The sequence below is a fragment of the Symphalangus syndactylus genome, chromosome 15, assembly GCF_028878055.3.
Source record: "Symphalangus syndactylus isolate Jambi chromosome 15, NHGRI_mSymSyn1-v2.1_pri, whole genome shotgun sequence".
Taxonomy (NCBI): domain Eukaryota; kingdom Metazoa; phylum Chordata; class Mammalia; order Primates; family Hylobatidae; genus Symphalangus; species Symphalangus syndactylus.
This window is the reverse complement of record NC_072437.2, coordinates 87,279,574-87,302,163: the sequence shown is the minus strand read 5'-3', so window position 1 is coordinate 87,302,163 and position 22,590 is coordinate 87,279,574. Positions and strand designations below refer to the sequence as shown.

The 22,590-nt window shown below is 42.9% G+C and overlaps 1 protein-coding gene across 12 annotated transcripts in view; it reads left to right on the top strand.

Moving 5' to 3' along the window:
- RCBTB1 (RCC1 and BTB domain containing protein 1) overlaps nucleotides 1–22,590 on the top strand; it is a 53,426-nt gene that overhangs the window by 12,668 nt on the left and 18,168 nt on the right. For 8 of the 12 annotated variants that reach the window (XR_010116049.1, XR_008651245.2, XR_010116050.1 and 5 more), the window contains 7 exons: nucleotides 5,893–6,059; nucleotides 6,444–6,594; nucleotides 11,715–11,881; nucleotides 16,100–16,258; nucleotides 19,494–19,601; nucleotides 20,317–20,459; nucleotides 22,147–22,337. Coding sequence is in view for 6 of the 12 variants with exons in the window: in XM_055244331.2 (XP_055100306.1) it covers nucleotides 5,934–6,059; nucleotides 6,444–6,594; nucleotides 11,715–11,881; nucleotides 16,100–16,258; nucleotides 19,494–19,601; nucleotides 20,317–20,459; nucleotides 22,147–22,337 (1,045 nt within the window). In the remaining 6 variants the exon portion in view is untranslated. Of the gene's footprint in view, nucleotides 1–5,889; nucleotides 6,060–6,443; nucleotides 6,595–11,714; nucleotides 11,882–16,099; nucleotides 16,259–19,493; nucleotides 19,602–20,316; nucleotides 20,460–22,146; nucleotides 22,338–22,590 lie in introns of all 12 variants that reach the window. The other 4 variants (XR_010116052.1, XM_055244332.2, XM_055244334.2 and 1 more) reach the window with 1 other exon arrangement.

Genomic DNA, 22,590 nt, shown 5'->3' with positions numbered 1-22,590 from the left:
TACAGTACATATTGTTTTATAACATAGCTAAGCTAACTAAGTCTTACAGGGTACATTTATTTTTGTGGTTTTGTTTTGAATTTGGGATATGCACATAGTTTAGCTGTATGACGTGTTTGTGTGGCAGCTTCTGTTGGGTTGCTTCTTTGGGGGTGCTTATAATTTGGACAAAGCGTAGTACCATGGGAAGGAAGAGAGTTAGGCTACCTTGCTCAGGGTACTTACCAAGGTGCATGACTGTCAGGGAAGGCCTGGGCCGAATAGGCCAGTTGAAGGTTCTTCCCATTAGCAGTGCCTCCTTCATACAGGAATAGAACACAAATAGTATCACTTCATATCTTCCTATTTGAAGCATTAAAATTCTTGTGCAACCCTCTGGAGTGATTATTATTATTATTTTGAGACAGAGTCTCACTCTATCGCCCAGGCTAGAGTACAGTTGCACAGTCTTGGCTTATTGCAACCTCTGCCTCCTGGGCTCAGATGATCCTCCCACCTCAGCCTCCTGAGTAGCTGAGATTACAGGCATCTGCCACCACACCCGGGGTAATTTTTGTATTTTTGGTGGAGACAGATTTTGCCATGTTGGCCAGCCTGGTCTCAAACTCCTGACCTCAACTGATCTGCCTGCCTCAGCCTCCCAAAAGTGCTGGGATTACAGGTGTGAGCCTCCGTGCCCAGCCTGGAATGATTATTTAAATGAAATTTAGTTGAACTGCATTTATATTCCTTTGAAATGAAATCCATAGTTAGAACAAGTCTATTAATACTTTTCTTTCATGTTTAGGCAAATTTAGTAGATGTCATGATATCAGAGCTGTCCTAACTAATGTTGCTGTTCCTTGCAATGGATCCTGCATTTTTTCTTTTTTTTTTTTTTTTTTCCTGAGACGGAGTCTTGTTCTGTCGCCCAGGCTGGAGTGCAGTGGCACGATCTGCTCACTGCAAGCTCCGCCTCCTGGGTTCATGCCATTCTCCTGCCTCAGCCTCCTGAGTAGCTGGGACTACAGGCATCCGCCACCATGCCCGGCTAATTTTTTTTTTTTGTATTTTTAGTAGAGACGGGGTTTCACCGTGTTAGCCAGGCTGGTCTTGATCTCCTGGCCTCATGATCTGCCTGCCTCGGCCTCCCAAAGTGCTGGGATTACAGGCGTGAGCCACCACGCCCAGCCGATCCTGTATTTTTGAGTCATTGTTAACTGCACAGTTCTTAAGTCTGATGTAGATTTTATCACAGATGAAATACTCATTAATTTTTAATGATTGCACCAGCTTTAGTTTATTGGATTGATAGTGTATACACATTAATTCCTCTTAAGGTTGATATAATTATGATCCTTAATGTGGTTTTCTTAATAGTAGCAAAAGGTGCCACTGCCCCCAGGAAAATGGAATAATTAAAGACCTCACCACAATAGTCAAATTATAATGAGGATGGTGGTAATTCTGAGTAAATTAGAAAGTTTTGGTGGTATTTACCGTTACACTCTGCTGCCTTAGGAGGGAAATGCCACATGCCCAAGTTAAGGACCCTGTTCTGTTGTTCTGCCTGGCACATAGCCCCACAAAACCTCTCAGGGAACCTTGTCTGAATTCCAAGGATGCCAGTTCATGTCCTCAGCTGCCCAGGTTGAGCATGGTCTAATGAAGACACACTTTGTGCCTTAGCAGTCTCCAGCCCAAGGATGCACCTTGTATGTTGTAAGCTCCAAGGACAGAGGTCACGTGTTCTCTAGGCCTGCCTCTCAATGGTTGATGCAAAAGTGCAGGAATAAATGACATTCATGAGGTATAACTAGGCAAATCTAAGCAGAAGCATCTCGCGGAATGCTTTTTATTGGGAGAGTGGATACTTCTTTTTTTTTTGAGATGGAGTTTCACTCTTGTTGCCCAGGCTGGAGTGCAATGGTACAATCTCGGCTCACTGCAACCTCCACCTCCCAGGTTCAAGCGATTCTCCTGCCTCAGCCTCTTGAGTAGCTGGGATTACAGGCATGTGCCACCATGCTTGGTTAATTTTGTACTTTTAGTAGAGACAAGGTTTCTCCATGTTGGTGAGGCTGGTCTCAAGCTCCCCACCTCAGGTGATCCACCCCCCTCGGCCTCTCAAAGTGCTGGGATTACAGATGTGAGTTACCGTGCCCAGCCTGGATACTTTTTATATTGGAAACAGTTTAAAGACAGATGCTGCTGTACATTCACAAGGCAAGATAAAGTCAGAAAGAAGTGATGTTGAGGAAGTTCAGCTATTCAAGGGCCAGGACTGATATTCTCCACAAGAAAAATTAGAGGGGTCTGCCGTGTGACCTTGGCGAGTCATTTCACCTTTGAGCCGCAGTCCTCATCTGTCAGAAATGGTTTACAGTCTCCTCCTCACAAGAGTATTACGAAGATTAAATGAAATAATGTATGGAAGCTACGTAATTAACAGTGTCTATGACAAGGCAGGTTCAGGATAGTTATTTGTTTCTTCTTTCCTGCTCTTAGCTTTGCTTGATTGTCTTGCTAGGGATAATTACTTGCTTGGCCAATATTACTGCCTCTGTTGTTCTTATCCATTCAAGAAATCCCCCAGCTTCTTCATTATATCTTGAACATAAAATCACAAATTTCTAGGTTTGGGGGAAACCCAGGCTCAAAACAGCAAACAGCTGTCATACCGACTGATTTTAAAAGCAAACCTGGGACACAGTCCTCAGCACTCTGTTGTTTCCACCCTACCAAGCCTGTTGGGGATGCCTTTTTCTTTTATGATGGTTGTGGACATGTAAGATACATGACCTGTTTCTTGAATTGACTCTTAAATGACAAGTCTTTGGAGAAATACCTTGTAAAATAAAGCTTCATGTAATTTAGCAATGGGTGAAGTCAGTGCGTATAATAATGCCCTATCATTATGAAAGTTAGCCTGATCTTGCAGTAGATTACCAAACCCTTAGGGCAGAGTTGCCCATATTTGTTTAATGATTTTAGAATAATTGTGCTGCTGTCAGGAAGTTGTGTGGTTTTGAATGTCTTACCTTTTGTGTTGTAATTTTAAAGGTGGTGAGTCATATTTTTGGCTAATTCTGTATCATGTAAAATTAAGCATTTTGAAGACTAACTCAATATGGTTCATAATTCCAGGAAAACCTGCTTCTGGATTTTCTTGAAATTTACTTAGCTGCTTGTATGGCTTTATATGGCTTGACTTCTTATGACTCCTTTCTCTATCTGTTTTGTAAGAGGCACAAGAGGTCGTTTGAGGGGCATCTTGTTTCTTTTTGTTTATTTTATTAATCTTTTTGAGACAGGGTCTCCCTCTGTCACCCAAGCTAGAGTGCAGCGTTGTGATCTCAGCTCAACTGCAGCCTTGACTTCCTGGGCTCAAGCAATCCTCTCACCTCAGCCTCCTGAGTAACTGGGACTGCAGGCATGCGCCACCATGCCTGGCTAATAATTTTTCTTTTTCTTATTCATTTTTCTTTCTTTATTTTTTCTTTTTTTTGAGACAGGGTCTCTCACTCTGTCGCCCAGATTGGAGTGCAGTGGTGCAATCTCAGCTCACTGTAACCTCTGCCTCCCGGGCTCAAGTGATTCTCCTGCCTCAGCCTCCCAGGTAGCTGGGACTATAGGCATGCGCCACTACTGCCAGGCTAATTTTTTTTTGTATTTTCAGTAAAGATGGGGTTTCACCAGGTTGGCCAGGCTGGTCACAAACTCTTGACCTCAAGTGATCTACCCACCTTGGCTTCCCAAAGTGCTGGGATTACAGGCGTGAGCTACTGCGCCTGGCCTTTTTTTTTTTTTTTTTGTATTTTTTTGTAGAAATGGGGTTTCGCCATGTTGTCCATGCTGGGCTCAAGCAATCCTTCCGGCTTGGGCTTCCAAAGTGCTAGGATTACAGGCGTGAGCTACTGCGCCCAGCCTTTATTTTTAAACTTTTAAAAGCATTTAAGATCATCTTACCATACAAAGAATACTTATAAATCAAGAACAAGAAAAAGAACAATGATCCAGTAGAAAAAAATTGGCACTTTGCACAAAAGGCTGACAGTGGGCTCTTAAAATGTGAGTGAGAGGTGTAGAGTTCAGACTCAGGCTTCAGGTTGTCTGGGTGCAGATCCCGACTCTGCCACTTGCAAGTTTGAGCAGATTCTTAAAATCTCTTTTTCTCCATTTCCTTATTGGTAAAGTGAGGATTAAATGAATGAATACATATAAAATTTCTAAAAAGAGTGCTTGGCACATAGTGCCCAGTAAGTTAGTTGTTATTGTTGCAATTATTGTGATCATTATATTTTATTTTCGAGACAGAGTCTCACTCTGTCGCCAGGCTGGAGTTCAGTGGCACAATCTCGGTTCACTGCAACCTCTGCCTCCCGGGTTCAAGTGATTCTCCTGCCTCAGCCTCCTGAGTAGCTGGGACTACAGGCGCACACCACCATGCCCAGCTAATTTTTGTATTTTTAGTAGAGATAGGGTTTCACCATGTTGATCAGGATGGTCTCGATCTCTTGATCTCATGATCTGCCTGCCTTGGCCTCCCAAATTGCTGGGATTACAGGTGTGAGCCACCCTGCCCGGCCTCATTATTTTTTTAAGTGACATTCAACTCCACTCATCACAGGGAAATGCCAGTTTAAAGAAAACTGAGATACTGCGAGAGTACGCTGTGTGGGAAGGGTGTGTATAAACAGGCGCCATCCTACATCCATGGTGATTTTATATATGACCACTACTTCATTAGAAGATTGTTTGAAATATTAATAGCTAGTAACAGTAAAATAGTTATTAGACTTTGACCTAGCAATTTTCATTTTTAGGAATTTATTTTAAAAATTTCTGTATAAAACAAGACATGTCACTACAATAATATGCAGGCAACAATTGCAGTATTGCTCTAGCAAAAGACTGGAATTGACTTTAATGTCTCTCAGTAGAAAAAAAGGTAAATTGCTAAATTGATGTAATGGAATGTTATAGTACCATTGAAAAGCAGGTCTATGTGTGCTAATATAGAATGATTTCCCCGATGTACTGTTAAGTAGGGAAAAAAAACTTCCATTTGTGCTTTTGTTTTTAAAGATACACATATACCCATGCATACATGTAGTGCTTCCATGAGTATATACTATTTCCAGAAGGAATTACAGATCACTGGGAACATGGTGGCCTTTGAGGAGAGGGTCAGGGAGGGATGATAAGGAGACTTTCTTTCTTATCCCCTTTTGTCTATTTGAAACAAAAGTTTTTTTTCCCATTTTCATATATTACTCCCCCCTCAAATCTTTAACTTGTCCTCACCAATACCTCCCCCTCCACCTGCACACACATTTGTCAAGACATTCAAATGTTATTCCAGTAGTCTGGCTGAGCAGTGACAATGAATAGCCTGATTTGACGGTGTTTAATCCTCATTGAATTTGTGGTATGATACCTGGGGCTGAAGCTGATCCTTGTCATCTGAGTTGGTGCTGGTGGGAAGAATATCTCTGGCGGGTGGGGACAAGGCTTTGGCTAAGCAAGCTCCAGCCGCAGGCGCCCTCTGTGTGTGCTGTTGGAGGTGCTGGAGCCGGAACTTGGTCTTGACCTGCTGCTTTGGCTGTTTTTAGAGGTCTAAGAAGAGGGTGAGTTGGAAGCACATGTGGAACAGATAAGCACTGACTAGGAAGTGGGCAAGACAAACAGCTAGTTCTCACACGTTATTCTCTTCTTGTAGGAAAGGCCAAGGTTTGAAGGTGGAGGAGGGATTGCACACATGGCTGGGGGAAAGTGAATGATCCATGTAACCAAATGTAGTTCATTTATTCTAGAATCAGCTTTTGTTAGTATTTATTAACAGGTCTTTTTTTTTTAAAGTTAGCTCAGTGGCTATTTAATTTTTTTCTGGAATCCTTTCTGTTCCAGCAGAGATGTCGGCTTATTTATAGGAATTGCTTGAAGCCAGAGTCATGGTGGATGTCGGAAAGTGGCCCATCTTCACTCTACTCTCCCCTCAAGAGATTGCGTCTATTCGGAAGGCATGTGTCTTCGGCACCTCAGCCAGTGAAGCACTGTACGTTACTGACAATGATGAGGTAAGAGTCTCTTAAAACCTAGTTTTGTTTTAGGACTTATTTGGGATTGGTCTTCAAAGTGTGCAGTTCAAAGATGGAGAAAAGGCGGAGTATAAATAAAGAGATCCTGAAGTTCAGGAAGACTATGGCTTTGATAGTTTCTCTTTTTTCAGTTTCTTGATTTAACACCCGTCTACTCCATAGCACTCTGAGTTTCATAATATAGACAAACATTCTGAAACGTAAGCAATGTCCGCAGAGGTTGAATTTTTCTTAACAACCATATCAGTCTCTTTTCACCTCCTGAGTTCTCTAGTTGAAATGTCTAATTTTCAGAGGAGAGAAGGAAGCTATTAATACAGCTTTCACTTAAAAGACTCAGAAAAAAAACTATCTGTTTTCTAGGTCTTTGTATTTGGACTGAACTATAGTAACTGTCTAGGAACTGGAGATAACCAGAGTACACTTGTACCCAAAAAGCTAGAAGGCTTATGTGGAAAGAAGATTAAAAGCCTCAGTTACGGGAGTGGACCACATGTTCTTCTCAGCACCGAAGGTAAGGAGGGAATCCATCTAACTTTTCAGTTTGTAAGAAATTGACTGGTTAATTCTAAGCTTAGGGGAGATAGGGCTATACCAGATAACTGATTTTGGATTGTTTGCTTCTTAATTTCTGAGAGGAAGTACATAAAGCAGGTAAAAGTTAAACACTTCAGGCCAACTCTGGAAAAGCTATAGGATGTCTTGCAAATTAGGCAAGCTTCTGAGGTTTTCGACTGCTTCCATAAAGCTGTGAAAGATTAGATATAGCAAATGAATGGTCCTTCCAGCCGAATTTTTCAGTGGATTTGTGGTTGCAATGCAACTTTCGGGGTTCCTTTGGTACGTTTTTCTTTTCTTTCTTTTTTTTTGAGACGGAGTCTCTCTCTGTCGTCCAGGCTGGAGTGCAGTGGCGCAATCTCGGCTCACTGCATGCTCCACTTCCTGGGTTCACGCCATTCTCCTGCCTCAGCCTCCCGAGTAGCTGGGACTACAGGCGTCCGCCACCATGCCCGGCTAATTTCTTGTATTTTTAGTAGAGACGGGGTTTCACCGTGTTAGCCTAGATGGTCTCGATCTCCTGACCTCGTGATCTGCCTGCCTCGGCCTCCCAAAGTGCTGGGATTACCGGCGTGAGCCACCGTGCCTGGCATTTTTTTTTTTTTTTTTTTTTTTTGAGAAGGAGTCTCCCTCTGTCTCCAGGCTGGAGTGCAGTGGCATGATCTCGGCCCACTCAACCTCCGCCTCCCAGGTTCAAGTGATTCTTCTGCCTCAGCCTCCCAAGTAGCTGAGACCACAGATGCGTGCCACCATGTGCCGGCTAGTTTTTGTACTTTTAGTAGAGACTGGGTTTCATCATATTGGCCAGGTTGGTCTCGAACTCCTGACCTCGTGATCCACCCACCTTGGCTTCCCAAAGTGCTGGGATTACAGGCATCAGCCACTGTGCCCGGCCGGTACATTTTTCTAAACACAGATGCTACGTGGCTTTCCTTTCTTTGTGCAGTGCTTGCATCTTGAATCGGGAAATCTTCGTCTGTTCTCTGGCATTCATGTAGTTGCCATATTGAAAGAACCGGGGATGCAGGTTGATAGGTTCTTGTCCCTTTTTTCTCTGCCTCTTCAAGATCATTAAGGGAGAGTGGACATTTTGTATGTGTGTGTGATTGATCTGTACTGTGGGCATCCAACACTCTCTGAAAGTTCATTATCTATAACCTAAATGCTTCCTTTTATACTTTAGATACATTAACTCTTGCTCTCTTTCTCTGAGGTCCTCAGCTTTTTGTTGGATAATTGTCTAGGGTGGCATTTGGGAGATGATTTACATCCCTGCCTTTCTTTGTCTAGACTGAGGAATCACAGCTTCCTAGAATGCTGTCACAGGTTTTAGTATCTAGCATTCTAAGTGCCTGTAACTCCTAACTGAATCTACTTCAAGTTCTCTGCATCTTTCTCAAGAGAGCTGTGAAATCCAAATCTGAGCATCATTATGTGGTATGAATATAACTGGAGTTGAGCATAATGAGGTGATTATCTCACTTTTGCCTTGTGTAATCATGCCTTCTGGCATCACACTGGTTCTTTCTTTCCTTTTTTTTCTTTTGAGACAGAGTCTTGCTCTGTCGCCTAGGCTGGAGGGCAGTGGCACGATCTCAGCTCACTGCAACATCAGCCTCCTGGGTTCAAGCAATTCTCATGCCTCAGCCTCCCAAGTACAATTAGAGGCATGTGCTACCATGCCTGGCTAATTTTTGTATTTTTAGTAGAGACTGGGTTTCTCTATGTTGACCAGGCTGATCTTGAACTCCTGGCCTCAGGTGATCCACCCACCTCGGCCTCCTAAAGTGCTGGGATTATAAGCGTGAGCCACTGTGCCTGGCCTTTTTTTTTTTTTTGAGGCACGGTCTCTGTCTGTCACCCAGGCAGGAGTGCAGTGGAGTGATTATGGCTCATTGCAACCTTGACCTCCTGGGCTCAAGCAATCTTCCCACCTCATTTTTAAATTTTTTTGTAGAGACGAGGTCTCACTATGTTGCCTAGGCTGGTCTCAAACTCCTGGGCTCAAGTGATCCTTGTGGCTCGGCCTCCCAAAGTGTTGGGATTACAGGTGTGAGCCACTGTGCCCGGCAACTTTTGCTATTTTGTATGTGACTGTTTTTTCCTCTTTGGAAGCTTCAAGGATTTATTTTTATTTTTATTTTTTTAAGTATTGTGACATAATCATGATTCTGTACTCTGGTGTAATTTTTAATTTATTGTATTGGTCATTTCTGGAAATTTCTTCTTGTAATATTTCATGAATAATTTCCCTTGTTGGCTGTGTGTGGTGGCTCATGCCTGTAATCCCAGCACTTTGGGAAGCCAAGGCAGGACGTTTGCTCCAGGCCGGGAGTTCAAGACCAGCCTGGTCAACATAGCGAGGCCATGTCTCTTTAAAAAAAAAAAGCTGGGGATGGTGGCACGCACCTGTAGTCTCAGCTACTCAGGAGGCTGAGGCAGGAGGATCAGTTGAGCCCAGGAGTTTGAGGTTGCAGTGAGTTATGATTGCGCCACTGCACCCCAGCCTTTGTGACAGAGTGAGGGTCAGAGTGAGACCCCATCTCAAAAAAAGAAAATTTTTCTGCTTTGTTTTCTCCTTTATGGAATTTTTCTTAGAAAGAATTTAGAGATTCTGGAGTGATCTTCCTAATTTTTTTTTTTTTTTTCAGACAGGGTCTCTCTGTCCAGGCTAGAGTGCGGTGGTGCAATCTTGGCTCAGTGCAGCCTCACTGTGTGAGCAGGTGGCTCACACTTGTAACCTCCTGGGCTCAAGCAGTCCTCCTACCTCAGCTTCCAAAAGTGCTGGGATTACAGGTGTGAGCCACCATGCCTGGCCTGATCTTCATGATTTTTAAAAAATGTTCTCTCCCATCTGTGTTCTGGGAAATCTCTTCAACTTTATCTTACAACCCTTATGTCAAATTTTTAACATTTCCATTGTTTTATTTCCAAGTGTTCTTTCTTGATCTCTAAATGTTTCTTTCCAGAACTTGTTGCTATTGTTTCATGGATTCAGCATCTTCTATTTGAGATTATTTAGAATTACAGGCTATTTTTAAATTAACCTTTTTTTTTCTTCTTTGAGATAGAGTCCTTTTTGCCTAGGCTGGAGCACAAGGCACAATCTCAGCTCACTGCAACCTCCACCTCCTGGGTTCAAGCAATTCTTGTGCCTCAGCCTCCTGAGTAGCTGGGATTACAGGTGCGTGCCACCATGCCTGGCTGATTTTTGTATTTTTTTTTTTTTAGTAGATATGGGGTTTCACTGTGTTGGCCAGTCTGGTCTTGAACTCCTGACCTCAAGCAATCCACTTGCCTCGGCCTCCCAAAGTGCTGGGATTACAGGCACCCCCAGCCTCATAGAAACTTGTTATAGGTTTTAGTAACTGGTAGAATTAGCTACCTTCTTGCTTTTTTTTTTTTGTAGGGTTTTCCTATTTATTCTTGTTTGTTTATTCTTCCCATTAAACTTTGTAATCAATTTGTCTACCTCCAGAAAGTAACTTTAAGCTTTTATTGCTATTTAAACTTTATAAGTTTATGTAGGAAAAACTAGAATCTTTATGATACTGAATTTTTCCATCCAAGAACAAGGTATGCATTTCTCTATTTAAGTCTATTTTTCTGTTTTCAGGAGTTAAAACACTCATTAGTTTGGACATTTCTTTCACCTGCTGTAACTTTTAACACAATATCATGGATCATACTTTTTGTGTTTTATACTGTTTCTTTCAGTCTTAAACCTCATCTTTCTCAGGATGAAATTTCCCATTTATGGTTTCTGTCATAATTTCTGTAGGAGGGAACGGCTCTTGTGAGCCACATGTCACCTGGAAGAGGACTGAGTTTGTGTGGGCTGTCTTCGTTCTACAGTAGATAAGTAGAAGTCTGTTTCCCCTGGTTGCCTGGGGACTGCTGTGAGTGACCAGCAGCCTAACTGTAATACTTGGATTTCTGCTGTCGCCCTTGAGTGTTGTTGCCAGGCAGACTGTCCTCAATAGGTCGGGATGTTTTATTACCATGGGAAAGATAAGAGGAGAATGCGTAACTCTAGGAGACCTGCCCTTGGCACTCCGGGGTGCTGTGGAAAGAAATGCCTGAAATGATGGTACTTCAAGAGATAACACAAGAAAAGTTGTCTTCATCAGAATCTCAGAAAAGATAAAGTCATTATAAAAAAAATTCAGACAGAGGAGCTTCCGGGTTGGTGACCACATCAAGGTGCTGGGAGGGGGTGGCATGCCAGGGAGGGCATGGGAGGTCCGTGCACCCCTCAGCCCCACATGCCTTACCCTGTGCGTCTCCCCCATTTGGCTGTTCCTGAGTTGAATCCGTTAGAATAAGCTGATTATGCTTTCCAGAGATAGTCACAGCAGTGTGAGTGACGATGCCCCCAGGCGTTGCTAGTCCCCAGCCCTCAAGTCATCCCCAGCCTTTTAATCTTCCTGAGATCACATATACTGTGAAGCAAAGACAAGCCATCTTCATTGTCCCCTGTCCAAATTCCTGACACAGAATAAATGAGCGTAAAAAAATTGTTGCTTTATGTAAAAAAAAAAAAAAAATTCAGCCAGATTTCATGCCACTAAAATAAAATAGTCTGCTTCAAAGAAGCCCTGGGACTTTTGTTTCCCTTGTAAACAGTCTATCGCTTTCCCCTGTACTTGGTGAGCGAGTAGCCACACACCCCCTGTGGGTTCCCCGTGACTTGGTATTTGGTTAAGCAATGGTAAACATTAACATGGAGCTTTCTTATCATCTGCCTTTTTCTTGGCATCTGACACAGAAACTATTGAGATGAATCAAAGTTTTTAAAAAGCCTAATTCTTGTATACGTAAACTTTGACTTTTGACCACAAAGCTGATCTTTCTATGTTATTACCAAGTTTTTTCTTTAAAGATTTTGCATCCGTCTATCCCATTCTGTCACCCATCTCTCTCTCCTTTACTCTGTCCGTGGTTACTTAATAGAGAGGAGGGGGCAATGGGAGAGAAATGAAGGTTGGAGAAGGAGCTGTACTAAGTTCTGGGGAAGAAAGTACAGGGTTACTATTTCTTTTTGGAGCTGATTCTTTGCGTGCTTTGTGTGCACAGATGGAGTGGTTTATGCCTGGGGCCACAATGGATATAGCCAGCTTGGGAATGGGACGACCAACCAAGGCATTGCTCCCATCCAGGTCTGTACCAATCTCTTGATCAAGCAAGTGGTGGAAGTGGCTTGTGGCTCACATCATTCAATGGCTCTGGCAGCTGATGGAGAGGTAAGTATGCTGCTTTTATTCTTTATTCTTTTTTTTTTTTAAATCGTAGTAAATACACGTAACATAAAATTTACCAGCTTCAGCAGTTTTAAGTGTATCGTTCAGTGGTGTTAAGTACGTTCACCTTGTCATACAATTGTCACCAGCATGTACCCACAGAACTGTTTCATCCTGCAAAACTGAAATGCTCTACCTGGTAAACATTGACTCCCATTCTGTCCTCCCCTAGCCTCTGGCAACAACTTTCTTTTTTTTTTTTTTTTTTTTGAGATGGAGTCTTGCTCTGTTGCCCAGGCTGGAGTACAGTGACACGATCTCTGCTCACTGCAAGCTCCGCCTCCTGGGTTTATGCTATTTTCCTGCCTCAGCCTCCTGAGTAGCTGGGACTACAGGCGCCCACCACCACACCCGCCTAATTTTTTGTATTTTTGGTAGAGACGGAGTTTCACGGTGTTAGCCAGGATGGTCTCGATTTCCTGACCTCGTGATCTGCCCGCCTTGGCTTCCAAAAGTGCTGGGATTACAGGCGTGAGCCAACGCGCCCGGCAAACAACTTTCTACTCTGTTTCTTTGAGTTTGATTACTCTAGGTACCTCACGTAAGTGGAATCATACAATGTTTGTCCTTTTGTAACTGGTTTATTTCACTTAGCATAATATCCTCAAGGTTCTTCCACTTTGTACCATATGATAGGATTCTCTTCATTCCTTTTCAGGGCTGAATAGTATTCCATTGGATACATATAGTAAGTGCCCACATAATGTCATTGATAGATTCTTGGAAACTACAACTTTAAGCAAAAAGACATGTAATGAAACCAGTTTTACCATTGGCTAATTGATAAAAACAAGAGTTAAGTTCCTATGGTATATTTCTGGTCACAAAGACATCACCAAACTTCTGAAGACCCAAACCACTTCTTAAACATTGAAATAAATGCAAACTAATACATATATTTAACAAAGATTAATAAAAGCAATAAGAGAATTATTTACCCAATTTATGGTGAATCACTGAGTGGGGGTGATCATAGTGGTGGTGGGTTAAGTCAAGGAATAAATGTTTGCAAAGCAGAAATTGCAAGGGGCACCTCCTACCACCACACAGTTCAAAAGCAAACAATCACAAATGTGACAGCTCACTGAGGGTGTTTGACTGTGTTGTTTATTGTTATGCATTTGTACGGTTATTGTCTACTTTGTGAATTTTTTTTTTTTTTTTTTTTTGAGACGGAGTTTCACCCTTCTTGCCCAGGCTGGAGTGCAATGGTACAATCTCGGCTCACTGCAACCTCTGCCTCCTGGGTACAAGTGATTTTCCTGCCTCAGCCTCCTGAGTAGCTGGGATTACAGGCGCCTGCCGCCATGCCTGGCTAATTTTTTTGTATTTTTAGTAGAGACGGGGTTTCACCATGTTGGCCAGGCTGGTCTCGAACTCCTGACCTCAGGTGATCCTCCCGTCTCGGCCTCCCAAAGTGCTGGGAATACAGGCATGAGCCACCACGACCAGCCTACTTTGTGAATTTTTATTTTCTAACGATTTGTATTCATTTATTCATTCATTCATTTTCCAACCCATTTGTTCCAGTTCAGGGTTGCATGTGGCCACAGCCTCTTCTGGCAGCGCAGGACACCAGGTGGGAAGCAGCCCTGGACAGGACACAGGGTGCACTTATGTATACCCCCACACTCACTCTCACTAGAATCATTGAGACATGTATATAGCTTAGACACAACCTAGTCTGCACAGCTTTGGGGTGTGGGAGGAAATCAGAGTACCCAGAGAAAACCCACACAGACATGGGACATGCAGACTCCACAGACAGTGGCCCTGGCCGGGAATTGACATTTTTTCTCATTAGTGTTATAACAAAATGATGTTGAATGAAATGACGTTTTTTTAAGGACCTGCTGTAAGCCACATTTTGTTTGTCTATTCATCTGTTCATGGATGTTTGGATTGTTTCCACTTTTGGCTATTGTGAAAATCCTCTAATTTTAATGACCATATTTGTACTTGATGTGGTGTGAATATTGTAGCCCTGTGCATGTAGCCAAAAACCTTGTGGGAGTGCACTCGCAGAGTCTCTACCATAACGTGTATTGTATAATTAAGATTATACTTTTGATGGCAGTAGAATTCATTCTTTTTTAAAAAAAAATTTTTTTTTGTAGAGACAAAAATCTGGCTATGTTGCCCAGGCTGGTCTTGAACTCCCGGGCTCAAGTGATCCTCCTGTCTTGGCCTCCTAAAATGCTGGGATTATAGGTGTGAGCTACCGCACCCAACCTAGAGTTCATTTTTTAAGGCAGCTGAGTCCCATGCTCTTTGCTAAGACTATAGCTCAGATGTGTGACAGTGTTCTGTACTTTTTTTTTTAGTGACCCCATCCTTAAGGTCTATTTTATTTTTCAGTATATGTAATGAGTTTGGAAAAAATAACTTTACTATCCTTCTAGTAGGTACTGTAACACTTATTCAGCCCCCAAGTTTGCACTTATCTTAAAGGTCACTCATCCTATTGATTCTGCTTTCTAGTCTTTTATACCATTTTGTTCCTCTCCATTTCCATTGCCTTTGGTCAAGTCTTGTCATTTCGTGTCTAGACTACTGCCATAGTCCCTTCTATTCCATATCTTTTAAGTTGATCCGTCTGTCCAGTCTTGCTCTGCTGTCCTCTCTGGTTTCTAACAAATTAGATCATACTGTTCCTCTCTTTGAAGTTCCTCAGTGATGTGACAGAGATTTTATTAAGTAGGACAACTTATAAGTGAACAAACCCAAAAGGTCAGGGAAACCAAGATTTCATGACTGGGATATGCTGGAGCCAGGCATAGCCCAGGCCTCACTCCCTAGATCCACTGTTTCCTAGTCCATTTCTTGGTTAGTGGAACTACAGCACCAATTTTTAAACAAGAGTCAGCAGCACTGCAAGGGAATGTGCTGTATTTTAGAAGTGCCAGAAGAATGATTGCTGAAATTAGCTCAAAATTGCTAATTTGTGCAGGCTGGGTTCCTGATTTATTTTAATCTTAAGCATATGGTATTTTGAATAATTATTCTGAATATTAATATTTGCATAATTAAACTAGATATTTATGTGAATATACTTTGAGGAGGTGTTGCAGGTTATTTGTTTTGTACCTGTGAAATGAACCTGTAACACATATACCAGAGGGCTCTACTGTTGCTGCCTTGGCCAGCATCAGATGAGAATCATGGAAGCCGCACTTAGTGTATACGTGGACCACCTCCTGCAGCCACATGAAGCAGGGTGGGGAGCGGGGGCTTAGACATTTTCCTAATGTTGGAGGAAATTATTTCTTCTACTGCTAACACCTCCCTCCCTAATTCATCTCTCTGTTTATAGTCTTGTTTAGAATGATTTCCATGAGGCTGGGTGCGGTGGCTCACGCCTGTAATCCCAGCACTTTGGGAGGCCGAGGTGGGCGGACCACGAGGTCAGGAGATCGAGACCATCCTGGCTGACACGGTGAAACCCCATCTCTACTAAAAATACAAAAAATTAGCCAGGCATGGTGGTGGGCACCTGTGGGCCCAGCTACTGGGGAGGCTGAGGCAGGAGAATGGCATGAACCCGGGAGGCGGAGCTGGCAGTGAGCTGAGATCGCGCCACTGCACTCCAGCCTGGGGGACAGAGCGAAACTCCATCTCAAAAAAAAAAAAAAAAAAAAAACCAAAGCGAAAAGAATGGTTTCCATGGAAAACAATGAATATTTGTGCCCAAAGAGTTGAGCAAGTGTTTTACATCACTGATACTTGTGTGGCATATACCGCATTTCCTATTGATGCCACATTCGTATGTGTGTATGTGTAGTTGTGTGTGTATACACATACACACAAATTATAGAGGGAATGTAGCATGGTGGTCAAGAGCATAGCTAGACTGCTTGGGGTTAAATTCTCTTAGCACTACTTACCAGCTTTGGTACCTCAAGCAAGTCACTTAACCTCTCTTGTGTTTCAGTTTCCATGTATAAAATGGAGATGTATAAAGTGGATACTACCTACTCTAGGGTCACTTTGCAGGATTACTAGGCAGGTTAAATAGGTTAATGTGTGTAAAGCATATAGAACTGTTTAGCACATCTTAAATACTCATGAAGTAGGTTAATTTTAATTTTTATGATTTATTTGTGTTGGGGTGGAATTTCCAACCTGACTATTCTTTCCTTTTCCTTTTTCTTTCTCTTGTAGGTATTTGCTTGGGGTTATAACAACTGTGGCCAAGTGGGATCAGGTTCTACAGCAAATCAACCAACTCCTCGAAAAGTTACAAACTGTTTACATATTAAGAGGGTAGTTGGCATTGCCTGTGGTCAGACTTCATCCATGGCTGTTCTGGACAATGGCGAGGTGAGGTGTCTCCACTCCCATTTCCCTTTCTACCTCCTTTTTCAATTACATGTCAGTTCTTCACAAGGTGAATGTATCAGATGGAAGAAGGAAGAGTGGTTTGTTTTGGTAGCTCCACTGAAAGTTAACTGATTACTGACTGAGAAGCTGGAGGTTTTTTGCTCCTCAGTATGACTTTTCTAAATTCCAGGATTTACCTGAAAGTAAAGATTCTATCTGTCTAAGTTGTATTTTTTGCAAGATCCAAAGAGCCTAATGCCTATAGGTATTTGTTCATGATATTAATGTAATAGATTAAAGAATTTAATCCTACCTTTCTCTTCCAATGAAAAAATGTCAACTGTACATTTTAAAATTAGCCGATAAAGTCCTTGTAGAACCACCTACCTATATCTTGAATGTTCGCAGGAGGAAGCAACTTGCAAAAGCAGATTTTTTGTGGGGTCCTGACTGTTGTTAGCTACGTTTAACAACTCTCCCTTTAGTTACCCCCTGCTGTGGTCACTTTTGAGCTGATGGTTATTTCTATGAAATTAGTCTCTGGATGCAGCTTCCACTTAAATAGGCCATTTACTACCTATGTATATTTTAGTGTATGAAAATTATACAAAGATATTACCCTGGACACACATGTTTTGGCATCATGCATTGGTGTGCTAGGGCAGTGGTCCCTAACCTTTTTGGCACCAGGGACTGGTTTCACGGAAGACAATTTTTCACGGATGGTGGTGTTGGGGGCATGGTTTTGGGATGAAACTGTTCCACCTCAGATCATCAAGCATGAGTTAGATTCTCATATGGAGTGCACAGCCTAGATGCCTTGTTGTGCAGTTCACAATGGAGTTCGTGCTCCTATGAGAATTTAATGCTGCCATTAATCTGACAGGAGGTGGCGCTCAGGCAGTAATACTCCCTCGCCTGCCGCTCACCTCCTGCTGTGCGGCCCGGTTCCTAACAGGGCACGGACTGGTACCGGCCTGCGGCTCATGGCCTTGGGATTGGGGACCCCTGCGCTAGGGTGCTTTAGAGTTTATGCATAGACCTTAACTTACGTTAACTTATTTTTTTAAAAATCAATCTCAGTATCATGAAGATGACTTCAGAATTCCTTGGGATGGCCATTGAATATCCTCCATTCCAGTATTCTTCTCTTATTTTTAAAAATAAGTTTAATTTTTAGGTTATTATATGGTTATTTTAACAAAGTAAAGGAAGACAAGTGAAACAGATAAAATAAAAAGTGAATACCTTTTCCCAATCTTGTTAATAGTTTCATGCATATCTTTTTGGACTTTTCCCTTAAACAATTATATATGGGTGAGTATAATTATCTTTTTTTAAAAAAATGGGATGATAATACCTACTGCGGCTTTTCTCTGCTATTCTTCAGCCTGCTTCCCACTCTCCTGTATAGCATCCTCTGTTTATCTGTGTCTATGATCAGACCATTTATGCGGCTTTCCATCATTATGGCTGCTGACTTTGGCTTCTGCAAATGACCCAGATACAGAGCTCTACTGATGAACATGTCAGTTTTCTAATTTTTTGCTGTTATAGACAGAGTTGTGGTGATTTTCTGTGTTAATCTCTGTGTGTGTATCTTTGTACACTTACACAAGTATTTCTATAGAATAAATTCCCAAAGAATTTCTGGGTCAAGAAGTATGCCATTTAAAATATTGATAGCCATTGCCAAATTTCTCTCCAGAAAGTTCATGTCTGTTACACTTCTGGCACTGGGTGAAAGTGCCTTTAATCATCTCTCCCCAGGCCCCTAAAGTCCATTCCCCCTTTCCCCTCCATCATGTTACCCTGAAAAGCCCCAGTCTATGTCTGCCACCCGACATTGCTGTGGGGCTTGATGCCACCACAAATCTTGGGTTTGTAATTTGAGCAAGGCCTTTATTTGTTCCTGGTCAGTACTTTTTCCTATGGCTATTTGGAACCTTTAACATTCCTGTCAAACCTATGCCTAGCTCTGTTACTTTCAGCAGATGGGCCTCCTCTCACTCTATATCCAAGGGACTGTCATGTTCTGGGAAGTCTTCTGTTTTTAATCCTCTTTCCTCTTCTTTCCCTCTCTTGATCCCGCTGTCACTCCTTAGTTTAGAGCCTCATCAGAGCTCACCTATTTGCTAACGAGAGAAGAAATGACCTCCTAAAGGTTCTTCCTGCCTCTAGCCTTATATGCTCCATCATCTTTCATACTGTGGCCAGCATTATCTTTCAAAAATGCAAATTAAATTAATATTTCAATGAGGAATTTATAGATGTATTGCACTTTTCCCTGGTATGTTTTTTGTCACTTTCCCTCTGAGCTCTTGCCTTTCCTTCTAATCTTTTTGTTGTTGTTGTTGTTGCCAGCCTGGAGTACAGTAGTAGCACGATCTTGGCTCACTGCAACCTCTGCCTCCTGGGTTCAAGTGATTCTCCTGCCTCAGCCTCACGAGTAGCTGGGGTTACAGGAACTCGCCACCACGCCCAGCTAATTTTTGTATTTTTAGTAGAGATGGGGTTTCACCATGTTGGCCAGGATGGTCTCGATCTCCTGACCTTGTGATCTGCCCACCTTGGCCTTCCAAAGTGCTGGGATTATAGGCGTGAGCTACCTCACCTGGCCTTCTTCTAGTCTTTCTACTACCACTACTACAGATGTGTCCAGCCAAGCCCACCTACTTATCATCTAAACTAGCTTCTAACGCAGTCAATGCCTTCTGCTTGGAATGTTTTTTCTCTACTTCATCCTTCAGCTCTGCTCCAATCTCCACTTTTTGAAAAGTCTTCCTTTATCTTTCTTCCTAGAGCTAAAGCCTTCCTCCTTGCTGTTCTGCAGTGCCTTGATTATACCTATTGTAGCACTTGCTACCCATCAGCAAAAAATTTGCATGTATCTATTTCGCCTGTTAAACTGTGACCAAAAACTAGTACCTTTCAGAGTGTTCTGACATACAGTAGGTACTTAATAATTGTTAGTGAGGCTCGAATTCCTCATGTATTAAACAGGAAAGAGTGACTTGCCCCAGACTATCTAATTAGTAAGTCATGGAGTAGAAACTGGTGCCAATTCTGTCATTCCCTTCTGCAAAATAGCTTCTGTTTGGAGATCAGTTGCAGGAGCATAGAGTAGAATATAGGTGTTGGAAGTATCTGATTTATTTAGATGGGCAGGTTTTTTGTCTCTTCCTTCTTAGCAGCAGTTTAAAAAGCTCATTCTCTCCCTTCTGTCCTGTCTAAGGTATATGGCTGGGGTTACAATGGCAACGGTCAGCTGGGCTTGGGAAACAATGGCAACCAGCTGACCCCTGTGAGAGTGGCAGCTTTGCACAGCGTGTGTGTGAACCAGGTACGTGTGGTGCACTCTCAGTTAGTGGCTTCCCGTCTACCTTCCCTGCTCTAACTTGGAGAAATATTGGAGGTTTACTCTTCAGTTAGTCTTTTCTGGCAATACTGTGTGCCTTCATCTTCCACATTTAATATTATATCTTCCCTAATTTCCCACGAGGAGAAGCAAGACTATGGTGTTGGCAAAACAGGCTCGACAAGTTAAAAAAAAAAAAAAAAAAAAAAGGAAAAATTCAGTAGCCTAAGGTTTAGGCTTTTCTAATGCTTTTTTATTTGTTTGGTTTTGAGACAGAGTCTTGCTCTGTCTCCCAGGCTGGAGTGCAGTGGCGCAATCTCGACTCACTGCAAGCTCCACCCGCCGGGTTCACGCCATTCTCCTGCCTCAGCCTCCCGAGTAGCTGGGACTACAGGCGCCCGCCACCATGCCTGGCTAATTTTTTGTATTTTTAGTAGAGATGGGGTTTCACCATGTTAGCCAGGATGGTCTTGATCTCCTGACCTTGTGATCTGCCTTCCTCGGACTCCCAAAGTGCTGGGATTATAGGTGTGAGCCACCACGCCCGGCCTTCTAATGCTTTTTTAATGTTCCAGCAAATGTCAGTCCACCCCTGATGATGAACTGGCATTCTGCAGAAGCTGGCTGTAGCCTTTAAATAGATGTTCTCCCTGCCCTTCCTGTTTTCTTGCTAATGGTAACCATTTCAATTTACTTGCAGATTGTCTGCGGCTATGCACATACTCTAGCACTAACAGATGAGGGCTTGCTCTATGCCTGGGGAGCTAACACATATGGGCAGCTGGGAACTGGCAATAAAAATAACCTGCTAAGCCCAGCACACATCATGGTGGAGAAAGAAAGGTAACTTGGCTGTGCCATGTCTTGGGACTCTATGTGCGATGTGGCCTTGGGGCTGTGTGTGGCAGAGCTGTGGTGTTTGGCTTTGTGATTCTTCTGTTTATTAACGTTCTCATTTTGGACAAAAGAGATTTTTGTCCAAAATCTTACTCCTTCCCCCTTCTCCCTCCTCTCTCCCCGCTTCCCTCTTCCCCCTTCTCCCTTCCCCCCTTCCCCTTTTCCTTCCCTTCCCTTTTTTGAGACAGGGTCTCTGTCACCCAAGCTGGAGTGCAATGGCACGATCTCGGCTCACTGCAACCTCCACTTCCTGGGTTCAAGTGATTCTCCTGCCTCAGCCTCCTGAGTAGCTGGGATTACAGGTGTGTACCACCATGCCCAGCGAATTTTTGTATTTTTTAGTAGAGACAGGGTTTCACCATGTTGGCCAGGCTGGTCTTGAACTCCTGGCCTCAAGTGATCTACCCACCTTGGCCTCCCAAAGTGCTGGGATTATAGGCATGAGCCCCACTGTGCCTGGCCTAGGCAAAAGTGTTTTGAGTAGTAGCCAGAATGAACATGAGGTTGATATGATTCTTACGTAGCTCTCTGAAATAACCACCTGTGATTGATAGGTGTGAATGCATCTTGGTATAATTACTGCAGTCTTGCTGTTGCCCTTTTAGTATGGAAGACAAGTAAGGTCTATGGCCATGTTGATGTTTATGGTGTAATATAAACTTTGAGCCAAGTAAAACAACTTTTAAATAAATCTGCTCTTGAAAGGACATTATCTGTTTAAATATTGATTTGATATAATGTGTGTTACTGGAATAGATGCTTGATGTTGTTCAGCCTAATTGTAAGGTCTTACCTCCTATGTCCTGGAGTGCTGACTTCTGATTATGAGACCTTACCCAAGAAGCATACTACTGAGAAATATAGTAAGCTTGGCTTGTTTTCCTTTTGGATTGGAATGTTCAGAGTCTGTGACCCCTCAGCCAATGCTTATCAGCCCAGTGACTGTTCTGAGCTCTGGTAGGAGATGAGAGAAAAAGTTATATTTATAAAGAAATGGGCCAGGCACGATGGCTCACACCTGTAATCCCCAGCACTTTGGGAGGCGAAGGCAGAGGATCACTTGAGCCCAGGAGTTGGTGACCAGCCCTGGCAACATAGCGAGACCCTGTCTCTATAAATAATACAAAACTTAGCTGGGTGTGGTGGTACAGCTGTGGTCCGGGAGGCTGAGGTGGAAGGATTGCTTGAACCTGGGAGGTCGAGGCTGCAGTGAGCCATGGTCATGCCACTGCGCTCCAGCCTGGGTGACGGAGTGAGATCCTGTCTCAAAAAAAAAAAAAAAAAAAAAAAAAAAAAAAGAAATGGTATTTAAGCCATCACATTTGTTAGGGCATTTTCTCAGTGTCCACTTTCCTCATTTGCTTGGATTTGCTAGTCTGTTTTCCAAGTTTTCCTCGATGGTCTGTGTGATCTACCCTAACTCACAGTGAGCTGAGGATGAGAAGTGGGCATTTGGGAAAGGAGAACAGTGCTCTTGCCCTGATCTGTTGCTTTTGTTGGCAGCTAGTGTCCCTGGAACTTGTACTGTTGTTTTCTGAGGTGTTGCAAGCATGAACTTTTAAATTGCCTTGTGTGGTGTGCTGTGGGCTTCTGTGATCATGAAGTAACATGCATTTTTCTTAAAACTTTTCAGGGTGGTAGAGATTGCAGCCTGTCACTCTGCCCACACGTCTGCAGCCAAGACGCAGGGTGGGCACGTGTACATGTGGGGCCAGTGCCGGGGTCAGTCCGTGATCCTCCCGCACCTCACCCACTTCTCCTGCACCGACGACGTGTTCGCCTGCTTTGCCACTCCTGCCGTCTCGTGGCGCCTCCTGTCTGTGGGTAAGAAAGTGCAGGGCCACCTCCACCCAGGAAGAATGGTACTACCAACTGACCAGTTTTCCTGTGTCTTTGCTGGTTTTGGGATCTCTTAGAATGTTTTATTCTCTATTAGCTTTCATACCTTCCCTCAAAATAGATGTGCATAATCAAATGTATTCATATATTATAAAATATTACCGTGAACTTTAAATTTTCTCTCATAAGTGCTTTCATTTCAATTGATATCAAATTCACATAACATGCAATTAACCAT